Here is a 12,808-nt window from a genome sequence, read left to right as displayed (position 1 = left end):
GCTTAGCACATGTGAGGCACTGGGTTTGATCCTCAGCACCACATAAAAATAAATAAATACAATAAAGGTATTGTATCATCTACACCTAAAAAATATTTAAAAAAAAATAGGGACAATGTATAACTGGGCGTGTGTTGCACTTCTGTAATCCCAGCAGCTCTGAGACTGAGGCAGAAGGATTAAGAGTTTTTAAAGTCAGCCTCAACAGATTAGCAAGGCACTCACCAACTCAGTGAAACCCTCTTTCTAAATAAAATATAAAAACGGATGTTGCTCAGTGGTTAAACACCACTAGTACCAGAAATTTAAAAAAAAAAAAAAAAAAAAATAGGAGCAATGTATAACTATAAAGCACTAATTTTAAAAAAGGAGACAAATAAAAATAGAGGCAGACTAGAAGTTAAGATGGCTATAGTTTCAAATTCTATAATTTAATAGAATCATCTTTACTTTAACATTGTAGAAAGTATAGATTACTGTCAGTCATTGTGAGCAAGCAAGCTTTGTTAAGCTTTTCTCCAGATTTTGGTGCCAACTAATAAACCATAGGGAATTAATTGATATGTACTAAATTTAGTGTTGTCACAATCTAATGCTGATAAACACACTGAATTATCATTCCTAGTTTGGAACTTAACTTTTATTATTCCTAGTTTGGGACTTAAGGTTTTATTTAATTATCTAAATAAAGTTCATTTTAGGAAATACTTTTATTCTTAGTCCAAATTGGGTATATAATGTGGTAGAATTTGCCATAGTAGTTAAGCTAATGTGGGCGTTGCCCTCTCAAAGGTCATTGGTGTTATTGACTAGTACTTTATGTGTTTAATTCTTAAGTTGTTCTTTGTTTCGTACTCTTTAATTAGTGTAGTTGTTGCAATCCATGTTTTTTCTTTCATGAAAGTAACTTTGTTCTTATTTCAGAAAAATACGTTGAGAAACTTTTTGGAGTAAACAAAGATCGAATGTCAATGGACCAGATGGCTGTTCTCCTTGTTAGCAATATCAATGAAAGTAAAGGTCATAGTAAGTATATATATATATGTGTGTGTGTGTGTGTGTGTGTGTGTGTGTGTGTGTGTGTGTAGGTGTGTGTATCTAAAAGAGACCTTTTAGTTTCCATATGACAGCAAAGTTTTTGGCATTATGTTAATATAAAATGAAGGTCATTTCTAACAATAGAGTTATGTGCAGGAGTACTTCTCAAGTATTGTTTGAGTAGCCTTCAAAACATTTTTTAAGAAAAACCTAGTCATGTCAGTTAACAGTCTTCTCCTGTCTACTTTAGCACCTCCATTTACAACCTACAAAGATAAAAGAAAATGGAAGCCAAAGTTTTGGAGAAAACCTATTTCAGAGAATAGCTTTAGTAGTGATGACGAACAGTCTACAGGACCAATTAAGTATGGTAAGAAGTCATGTAATTTAAGATCCAGAATTTCTAAACTGTGGTGCATCTTCGTTCAAACACTTGGCTAATCTTTCAGTGTATCTGTTAGCCTCGTTTTTTTTTTTTTTTTTGTTTTTTTTTTTTAGTTAATTTTCTTAAAACTGAGGCCATTGGTGTTCTTAAGTTTTTTAAAAATATCAATGCCATTGGTGTTTGCAGTGTAGTTATTCATTGTGAATTGTTCCTGATATTGAAGGTTGAAGGATTTCTTTCTTTTTTTTTTTTTTGGTACCAGGGATTAAACCCAGAAGCATTCAACCACTGATTCACATCCCCAGCCAGTCCTTTTAATTTTTTATTTTAAGACAGGATCTCACTAAGTTGCTTAGGACCTTGCTGAGTTGCTGAGGCTGGCCTTGAACTTGGAATCCTCTGCCTCAGCCTCCTGAGTTGCTGGGATTACAGGCATGTGCCCCCATGCCTGGCTGAAGGATATTTTACATCCATGGCCTCTGTCCAGTAAATGTAAGGAGTGCTCCTTAGTAAACATGACTCTACATGTATTTCCAAAAATACTTGAGTGGGGTGAGGGTAATAGTATTGCTCTCATTTGAGAACCACTGTCTGGCTGGTATCCTTCCTGGAAGACAGGTATTCTATTTTCCTTCCAGTCTGTAGTTTGACGTCTAATATACTCACAAAATGAATAAATGAACAAAGTAACATATGAATGGTACCTTATTGTCAAGCATATCTTACATTCTTATTTCAGGTTTGGATGATTTATTTACTATTTGCGGATTAGCAAATAGCCTATCCAAGTATATACCCAAGTATACTCTCATGTACTTATTTGAGTTAATGCAATACTTCCCTAGATATGGTAGAAGTCATCTTTATAAATTTTAACTTCAATTAGTTTCTTAATTATAATTTACAGTTAATGAATTATCAGTTATCATTTACCATTAAAAATGGGAGCCATAATTCTAGTTTACCAGCAGAGTCCTAATTTATTCTGTTGTTCTGATGTAATTTTTAATAGCACCATTTTTTCACTCTCAGAGATGTCCACCTTTTGAAGATACATTATATGAGAATTCCACTTTAAAGCTATGTTTTATTAAATGTCATTAGAATCTTTTTTCCTATAATTTTTATTGGTACATTATAATTATACATAATATTGGAATTTGTTTTTAAATAATTGTACATGCACACAATATAACAATATAATTCAGTTAATATTGTTCCCCATTACATATTATTAGATTCTTTAGGATTTTATATTATTTAAAAAAATGAAACTGGTTGTTTTTCTTGGGTATATAGATAAAATAAAGTATGAAGCTAATGAATGACACTTTTCCTCATAGCCTTTCGGCCAGAGAACCAAATAAATGTTCCAGCTTTGGATACGGTTGTCACTCCAGATGATGTCAGATATTTTACGAATGAAACTGATGACATTGCTAATTTAGAAGCAAGTGTACTTGAAAATCCTTCTCATGTACAACTTTGGCTCAAGCTTGCATACAAGTACTTGAATCAAAATGAGGGGTAGGTCAGCTTCAAATCTATTAATTTGAAGTGTTACACATGTATAATTTTATGTTTGAGGTTTATTTCATCTATGGTAATCAGGTTTTCCTAGTGTCATAGGAGTCCTTGTTTTTTGACAATGACAAAAATATTTTGTTTTTAAAAGTCATTACAAAAAGCTTAAGATTTAGGTTTTACATTTATGTATAGGTAATAAATTATTCTAAAGTTTTTAGAATGTTACTTCAAAGTGGGTTTAGGTTAAAAGAGTAAATTCTGAATGGTGAAAGAAATTTTAGAAGTCAAGTATTCATAATTTCTTAAATTATGTTAAAGTAACTAAAACAGCTTGAATTCTATATAATTGTAAATTTTTTTAGATTAATTTTTTTGCAGTGCTGAGGATTGAACCCAGTCCTTTGCACGTGTCCGGCAAGTGCTCTACCACTGAACTACATCCCCAGCACTATAACTATAATTGTAGACTAGAATAATTGAGGATTTTTAAAATAGATTATCCTAATCTTAAAATTTAATATAAAAGCTTTTAATAAAGCAGCACTGCAGAGTGCCCCTAAACACATGCCTGAATATGGTGCTTATTTAACTTCTCTTGTGTGTTGTTTCCATGCTTATGGCATAAGTTACCATGTTTTCTTTTCTGACTCATTTACTGAGTGAAGGCCAAAAGAACTGTACAGTATTTTATGAATAGGATCATGAGAGAGAATTATCATCTCCAAGAGATAGCATGCCCTTGACCGTTGAAAAGAACTATAAAATCAAAGCTAAAAATACTTTGATATTTTGTGCTCGCAGTAGCTGGCCTTGAGAGAGAATTGTTTAACTTTTCCTGTTCCCAAACAGTGTAAATCATAAAAGGTATTGCTGAATATGGACGTAGAGGACATTTGAACTTGATAATCTTAGTGGTTTTATAACACTTTGTTTTTATCTGGTAAACTGAACATCCACTTAAAAAGGAATTGTCTGTGGGAAATCAGTACTTTTCTTTAACAGATGTGATTTAAAATCCTAATGTATTACTCTCTGTTGTGATTCTGGCTTCTTGGTAGGCTCTGATAGGAAGTGGAATTAAAAATTGGCTCAAGCCTATTTAAAATTTTAGGCATTTTTCTAAAAACGCTCTTATTTTAAACATATAGACTGTGTTCCGAATCCTTGGATTCTGCTTTAAATGTACTGGCTCGAGCATTGGAAAACAACAAAGACAATCCAGAAATTTGGTGCCATTACCTCAGATTGTTCTCAAAAAGAGGAACTAAGGAGGAGGTGCAGGAAATGTGTGAAACAGCTGTTGAATATGCTCCTGATTATCAGAGCTTTTGGACTGTGAGTAGAAAAGATAACATAGTTGTATGGTATGTTTGTGTGTTCATAATTCTTTTGGGCATCTTAAAAATTGATATATAGTTTAATAGATTATATGCTTTATCTGGATATAGATAAAATAACCTTACTTTCAGTTTCTAGTAATCTCAAAGCAACTTCTTATGGGTCAGGATTGATTTAAACCACATAAAAAGAAAATATTTAATGAAAATGTGACTTGTTTGTTGGTAAGGAAGAAATATAAAATTATTAAATATTTTGCAACTATCTATTACTATCTATTCCAGTTTTGGTTTGAGCAAAGTTATGTGCAGTTTTTGCAAAGCATCTCAATTTTTTTTTCTTTTAAATTTCAAGGCATCTGTAAAGTTGTCATGAATGTCAGGAAGCATTTTATACTTTTCTTTCTTTCTCTTAGAGAATAAGATTTTTCTTATCCAGACTTTAAATGATATTAATCCATTTGCAAAATGAATATGTATTTAGTAATATCTGAACTTTTATCAGCTGAACTCAGATTCAGATACATTTCCAGATAGATCTTTTGGTATCAGGCCTATTCATTTATATGTTTGTTTATTTTTAATGTGCTGGGGATTGACACCAGGGGCTTGCATATGCTAAGTACACACTTTATTCCTGAGCTACTTCCTTAGTCCCACAAGTATTACTATTTGCTAGTTTTATTATGGGGTCTTAATATGTGGCCTAGGCTAGCTTTAAACTCCTGGACTCAAGCAGCCTCCCAAGTAGCTGGGGCTATAGTCAGGCATCACCGTGGCCCAGATTTATTATTTATTTTCTAACTGGAATTGACACCCACATAGGTATCATGGTACCCCTCAAGGAATGAACTGCTTTTACTCTCCGAGTTCGGGTACTGAAGTAGATTTACCTAGTTAAGGTTGCTTGATTTTATTTTGTATTCATTATTTTAAAAAAATTTTGTGTTCCATGTTTACTTATTAAAAATTTTTATTGGTGTATTATAATTATGACTTATGGTGGGATTCTTCATTACACATTTGTACATGCACACAATAAAGACGCTTGATTTTTGTCCTGGAGGCTTATAACCACAATTGATGCTGTTGATCACCACAAGATTTTATACAGTGTGGAGTATTCTAAAGATGCAATTTTTTTTTTGAAATTGTGTGATCTTTATTTTGTTTTGCCATGCATTTCTAATACAGATGCTATTCTCAGAGACAACTAAGCAATGCACATTGTATGTGATCATAAATGTGAGCTTTTGAATATCAATCATTGGCTTTACTGCAATTTACTTATTGATTTAGGAAAGAGATGAAATTGTTTCAGTGCTGACTCTGAGAGTACATCCATATTGTTTTAATTTTTAACTCAGTTTACTTTCCAAGATGTGATAGAAGGGGAAATCTGGGTAATAGTACTGGAAGATGGTTTATAGCAGAAATTGAAGATTTGATATGAAACAGTTTCTTAATGAAATGTGAAAAATCTGTAGGTTTAGTTTATTCCTATAAAGTAGGATTAATTATATGAAACCCCTTTGGGCAGTTTCTACACCTAGAAAACACCTTCGAAGAAAAAGATTACGTGTGTGAGAGAATGGTGGAGTTTCTGATGGGAGCAGCCAAGCGTGAAACATCAGATATTCTGTCCTTTCAGCTTTTAGAGGCTCTTTTGTTTAGAGTTCAGCTGCACATATTTACTGGACGATGCCAAAGTGCACTTGCAATTTTACAGGTAAACATTTATTATCGTATTTAATTTCATTTTGGAGACAATTTTTTAAAGATCTGACACATCATGGGTAGCTTTCTCTAATGGTGGGAGGACAGGCTTTGGATTTGAATCTTTGTTTTGCTTTTTACTAATAAGTTGTACAACTGGATTTGATGAGAATAGTTTCTCTGTACAGTGTTCATAATGTGCAAATGGAAAGATTGTATGTTAGGTTCCCACCAGATAAATTTCAGAATTCAAGTCGTAAGAGAAAAATCAATCCATAATGAAAATCATCTATATGCATATGTGTTTTGGGGTGTGCTTTTACTGTTTTGTCTTTATCTTACTAGATTTTAAGTATTAAGCACTTAAAATTGTACAAATAAATTTGATCTTTTATCATTCATTATGCCATAAACTTTAAGATAGTAAAAATTATGTTTATCTAGTATTGATATCTCAAAAGAGATTTTTCATCAAAAATTTGGGGATTATCAAAATGTTTCAGTATTTAAGAATGCCTTCAAAAAATTAACTGTTTTATTCTTTGCATTTGAATCTTATAGTAAATTGGAGTAATTAAGAAAAGCACTTTCAATTTTTTTTTTTTTTTACCTAGAATGCATTAAAATTGGCTAATGATGAAATAGTAGCTGAATACCTTAAAACAAGTGATCGATGTTTGGCGTGGTTGGCCTACATACATCTTATTGAATTCAACATTCTCCCTTCAAAATTTTATGATCCATGTAATGCAAATCCTTCAAGAATTGTTAACACAGAAGCATTTGTAATGCCATGGCAAGCAGTTGAAGATGTAAAGACTAATCCAGACCTGTTGTTAGCAGTTTTTGAAGGTAAGTATAAATGTTTAAAAGTTATAATATCAACTATTATAAATTTAGAACATCAATCTTTAGAACATCAATTTACTCGTGATTCTTCAAAATTAAATAGAATAAATTTGCATATTTTAAGTTTTAGTTTCAAAGTTTATTATGTTAATTTCTAAAAAGATTGAATTGGATAAGATGAACATTGGCATCTTTTTTTAAAAATTATTTTTATTGTAAACAAATGGGATACATCTTGTTTCTCTGTACATGAAGTAGAAGCATACCATTTGTGTAATCATACAGTTACATAGAGTAATGGTGTTTGATTCATTCTGTTTTTTCCTAGCCCCCCACCCCTCCCACCCCTCTTTTCCCTCTATATAGTCCCTCTTTCCTCCATTCTTGCGCCCCTCCCTCCCCCCATTATGTGTCACGATTCAGTTATCAGAGAGATCATTCGTCCTTTGGTTTTTTTGAGATTAGCTTATCTCACTTAGCAAGATAGTCTCCAATTTCATCCATTTTCCTGTAAATGCCATAATTTTATTATTCTTTATGACTAATATTCCATTGTATATATATATACCACAGTTTCTTTATCCATTCATCAATTGAGGGACATCTAGGTTGGTTCCACAATCTGGCTATTATGAGTTGAGCAGCTATGAACATTGATATGGCTGTATCTCTGTAGTATGCTGACTTTAAGTCATTTGGGTATAGGCCAAGGAGTGGGAGAGCTGGGTCAAATGGTGGTTCCATTCCAAGCTTTCTGAGGAATCTCCACTCTGCTTTCCAGAGTGGCTGCAATAATTTGCAACCCCACTAGCAATATATGAGTGTACCTTTTCCCCCACATCCTCACCAACACCTGTTGTTGCTTGTATTCTTGATAATTGCCATTCTAATTGGGGCGAGATGGAATCTTAGTGTAGTTTTGATTTGCATTTCTCTTATTACTAGAGATGTTGAACATTTTTTCATATATCTGTTGATTACTTGTACATCTTCTTCTGTGAAGTGTCTGTTCATTTCCTTAGCCCATTTGTCGATTGGGTTATTTGTATTCTTGGTGTAGAGTTTTTTGAGTTCTTTATAGATTTTGGAAATTAGTGCTCTATTTGAAGTATGATTGGCAAAGATTTTCTCCCACTCTGTAGGCTCTCTCTTCACATTGCTGATAGTTTCCTTTGCTGAGAGAAAGCTTTTTAGTTTGAATCTATTCCAGTTTTTGATTCTTGCTTTTATTTCTTGTGTATGGGAGTCCTGTTAAGGAAGTGTGATCCTAAGCCAACAAGTTGAAGATTTGGACCTACTTTTTCTTCTTTAAGATGCAGGGTCTCTGGTCTGATTCCAAGGTCCTTGATCTATTTAGAGTTGAGTTTTGTGCAGGGTGAGAAATAGGGGTTTATTTCCATTTTGGTGCATATGGATTTCCAGTTTTCCCAGCACGATTTGTTGAAAAGGCTATCTTTTCTCCATTGTATGTTTCTGGCACCTCTTTATAGTATGAAATAACTGTATTCATTTGTTTGTCTCTGTGTCTTCTATTTGTACCATTGGTCTACCCATTCTGGTGCCAATACCATGCCGTTTTTGTCACTATTGCTTTGTAGTATAGTTGAAGTTCTGGTATTGCGATACCCCCTGCTTCACTCTTCCTGCTAAGAATTGCTTTAGCTATTCTGGGTTTCTTAATCTTCCAGATGAATTTCATGATTGCATGCTCTATTTCTGAGAGCTACGTCATTGGGATTTTAATTGGAATTGCATTGAATCTGTATAGCACTTTTGGTAGTATGGCCATTTTGACAATATTGATTCTGTTTGTTTGTTTGTTTTTTGGGTGCTGGGGATCGAACCCAGGGCCTTGTGCTTACAAGGCAAGCACTGTAGTGTACTGACTGAGCTATCTCCCCAGCCCTGACAATATTGATTCTGCCTATCCAAGAACGTGGGAGATCTTTCCATCTTCTAAGGTTTTCTTTTATTTCTTTCTTTAGTGTTCTGTAGTTCTCATTGTAGAGGTCTTTTACCTCTTTTGTTAGATCAATTCCCAAGTATTTTATTTTTTTTTGAGGCTATTGTGAATGGGGTAGTTTTCCTAACTTCTCTTTCTGAAGATTCAGCACTTATGTATAAAAATGAATTAGATTATAAGCATTGTTCTTATATCCTGCTACTTTACTGAATTCACTTATGAGTTCTAAAAGTTTTCTGATGGAATTTCCCGATTCCTCTAAATATATAATCATGTCATTAGCAAATAGGGATAGTTTGAGTTCTTCTTTTCCTATTCGTATCCCTTTAATTTCTTAGGTCTGTCTAATTGCTCTGGCTAGAGTTTCAAGGACAGTGTTGAATAGAAGTGGTGAAAGAGGGCATCCCTGCCTTGTTCCAGTTTTTAGGGGAATGCTTTCAGTTTTTCACCATTTAGAATGATATTGGCCATGAGCTTAGCATAGATGGCCTTTACAATGTTAAGGAATGTTCCTACTATCCCTATTTTTTCTAGTGTTTTGAGCATGAAGGGATGGTGTATTATATCAAATGCTCTTTCTGCATCTATCAAAATCATCATGTGATTCTTGACTTTAAATCTGTTTGATATGGTGAATGACATTTATTGATTTCCGGATGTTGAACCAACCTTGCATCCCTGGGATAAAACCCACTTGATTGGGGTGCACTATCTTTTTAATATATTTTTGTATGTGATTTGCTAAAATTTTGTTGAGAATTTTTACATTAACGTTCATTAAGGATATTGATCTGAAATTTTCTTTCCTCAATGTGTCTCTGTGTGGTTTAGTTATCAGGGTGATATTGGCTTCATAGAATGAGTTTAGAAGGGTTCCCCCCTCATTTCATGGAATACTTTGAGAAGTATTAGAATGAGCTCTTCTTTAAAGGTTTTGTAGAACTTGGCTGAGAACCCATCTGGTCCCGGTAGGCTTTTGATGATTTCTTCTATTTCATTACTTGAAATTGATCTATTTAAATTGTGGTTCAGTTTAGGTAATTCATATGTCTCTAGAAACCTGTTGATGTCTTCGAGATTTTCTATTTTGTTGGAGTATAGATTTTCAAAGTAGCTTCTAATTATGTTTTGTATTTCACTTGTGTCTGTTGTGATATTTCTTTGTTCATTCCGAATTTTAGTAATTTGAGTTTTTGCTCCTTCTCTTTGTTAGTGTGTCTAAGGGTTTACCAATTTTGTTTATTTTTTCAAAGAACCAGCCACTATTTTGTCAATATTTTTGATTGTTTCTTGTTTCGATTTCATTGATTTCAGCCCTGATTTTAACTATTTCCTGTCTTCTACTACTTTTGGTGTTGACCTGTTGTTCTTTTTCTACAGCTTTGAGCTATAGTATTAGGTCATTTATTTGTTGATTTTTTTCTTCTTTTATTGAATGTGCTCCATGAAATAAATTTTCCTCTAAGTACTGCTTTCATAGTGTCCCAGAGATTTTGATATGATGTATCTTTATTCTCGTTTACCTCTAAGCATTTTTTTATTTCCCTCCTGATGTCTTCTGTCATCCATTCATCATACAATAGCATATTATTTAATCTCCAGGTGTTGGAGTAGTTTCTGTTTTTTATTGTCATTTATTTCTAATTTCAATCCATTATGATCTGATAGAATATAAGGTAGTATCTCTATCTTCTTGTATTTGCTAAGAGTAGCTTTGTGGCATAGAATATGATCTATTTTAGAGAAGGATCCATGTGCTGCTGAGAAGAAAGTATTCGCTCTTCATTGCATGGTATATTCTATATATGTCTGTTAAATCTGAATTATTGATTGTGTTATTGAGATCTATGGTTTCTTTATTCAATTTTTGTTTGGAAGATCTGTCCAGTGGGAAGAGAGGTGTGTTAACAGTCACCTAGTATTATGTTGTGGTCTGTTTGATTCCTGGAATTGAGAAGGATTTGTTTGACGTTCATGGATGAGCCACTGTTTGGGGCATAGATATTTATGATTGTTATGTCTTGCTGATTTATGCTTCCCTTAAGCAGTGTGAAATGTCCTTCTTTATCCCTTCTCACTAACTTTGACTTGAAGTCCTCATTATCTGATATGAGGATGGATACTCCGGCTTTTTTGCTGAGTCCATGTGCATAGTATGTTTTTTCCCATCCTTTCACCTTTAGTCTGTGGATATCTCTTTCTATGAGATGAGTCTCTTGCAGACAGCATATTGTTAGATCTTTTTTTTAAATCCAATCTGCCAGTCTGTGTCTTTGGATTGATGAGTTCAGGCCATTAACATTCAGGGTTATTATTGAGATATGATTTGTATTCCCGGTCATTTGTCTCATTTTTTGTTTTTTGACACAACTTAGTTTCTCATTTATTTGGCTATTCCTTTAGGGTAGTTCCTCCCTTTGCTGATTTACATCATTGTTTTTCATCTCTTCCTCATGGAATATTTTGCTGAGAATGTTCTGTAGTATCGGCTTTCTTTTTGTAAATTCTCTTAGCTTTTGTTTATCATGGAAGGATTTTATTTTGTCATCAAATCTGAAGGTATGTTTTGCTGGGTATAAGATCATTGGTTGGCATCCGTTTTCTTTCAGAGCTTGAAAAATGTTGTTCTAGGCCCTTTAGCTTATAGGTTCTGGGTTGAAAAATCTGCTGATATCCATATTGGTTTCCCCCTGAATGTAATTTGATTTTTTTCTCTCACAGCCTTTAAAATTCTGTGTTTATTTTGTATGTTAGTTATTTTCATTACAATGTGCCTTGGTGTGGGTTTATTAAAATTTTGTATATTTGGAGTTCTGTAAGCCTCTTTTACTTGATTTTCCATTTCATTCTTCAGATTTGGGAAATTTTCTGATATTATTTCATTGAATAGATTGTTCATGCCTTTGGTTTGTTTCTCTTTGCCTTCCTCAATTCAAATAATTCTTAAATTTGGCATGTTCATGATATCCCATAATTCTTGTAGATTATGTTCATGATTTCTTACCATCTTCTCTGGACAACTTTGTTTTTAAGATTAAATATTTTGTCTTCAGTGTCTGAGGTTCTGTCTTCCAGGTGTTCTATCCTATTTGTTATGCTTTCTATGGAGTTTTTAATTTGGTTTATTGTTTCTTTCATTTCTAGATTTCTTTCTGGTTTTTTTTTTTCAGTATTTCTAACTTTTTATTTAAATGACTTTTGCTTCCCTCATTTGCTCTTTTAACTGTTGATTTGTGTGATCATTCAAAGCCTGCGTTTGCTTTTTCATCTTTTCATTTTTTTCTCTGATCAATTTAATTATGTACATTCTGAACTTACTTTCTGACATTACTTCTGCCATGCTGTCTTTGGATTTTCTTGATGTAGCATCTAGGTTTGTTTGGGACATTTTCTTCCCTTTTTTTCTCATATTGGTCAGGTATCTACTTCTCTAGTAGTGAAACTCTGAGATATTATAGATTTCCTCTGTTCACTTATAGTGTCCCTGTAGATTTCCAATAATTCACCTCCTCCTCTTCAGTAGCCTGAAATCTTAGAGGAACTTGATAATGCAGTGCTCCACAAGGAAGCTGCCCCTCTAGGGATGGTGGCCTTCAGGTGGGGTATATTTCTTGCTGGTGGGCAGAGGCGCCTCCACTTGCTGACCAATGATCATTCAAAAGGGGGACTAGACTGCGGGCTGGGGCATTGCTGGTCTGGGCCTGTGTCTCTGGTTCTACTGCCCTCGTGGGAAAACCTCGCCCGGCGGGGAAGACTCACCCAGTGGGGATGTCTCACCAAGCAGCTCTCCTCCAAGAAGATCCCTTTGGTCCAGAACTACCACCTGGGCTGGGCAGCCCTCCTCTGCGAAGTTCCCAGGGGTCTGGACCTACCTCTTGGGCCAGGGACCCTCGCCTTGCGATTGAGACTCTCGCTGGGTAACCCTCCTCTACCATGTTCCCTGGGGCCCAGAACTACCACCGGGGCTGGGGGACCTGGCCCTGCGAGGGACTC

The 12,808-nt window shown here is 34.2% G+C and overlaps 1 protein-coding gene across 2 annotated transcripts in view; it reads left to right on the top strand.

Annotated features, from left to right (window-relative positions):
- Zfc3h1 (zinc finger C3H1-type containing) overlaps positions 1-12,808 on the top strand; it is a 52,713-nt gene that overhangs the window by 27,135 nt on the left and 12,770 nt on the right. For both annotated transcript variants that reach the window (XM_047550145.1, XM_047550144.1), the window contains exons 19-24: positions 925-1,026; positions 1,289-1,408; positions 2,767-2,950; positions 4,099-4,285; positions 5,828-6,016; positions 6,618-6,855. In XM_047550145.1, coding sequence (XP_047406101.1) covers positions 925-1,026; positions 1,289-1,408; positions 2,767-2,950; positions 4,099-4,285; positions 5,828-6,016; positions 6,618-6,855 — 1,020 coding nt within the window. The remainder of the gene's footprint in view (positions 1-924; positions 1,027-1,288; positions 1,409-2,766; positions 2,951-4,098; positions 4,286-5,827; positions 6,017-6,617; positions 6,856-12,808) is intronic.

The sequence above is a fragment of the Sciurus carolinensis genome, chromosome 4 (assembly GCF_902686445.1).
Source record: "Sciurus carolinensis chromosome 4, mSciCar1.2, whole genome shotgun sequence".
NCBI lineage: Eukaryota > Metazoa > Chordata > Mammalia > Rodentia > Sciuridae > Sciurus > Sciurus carolinensis.
The sequence above is the reverse complement of the archived record's forward strand: the minus strand, read 5'-3'. Positions and strand labels throughout refer to the sequence as shown.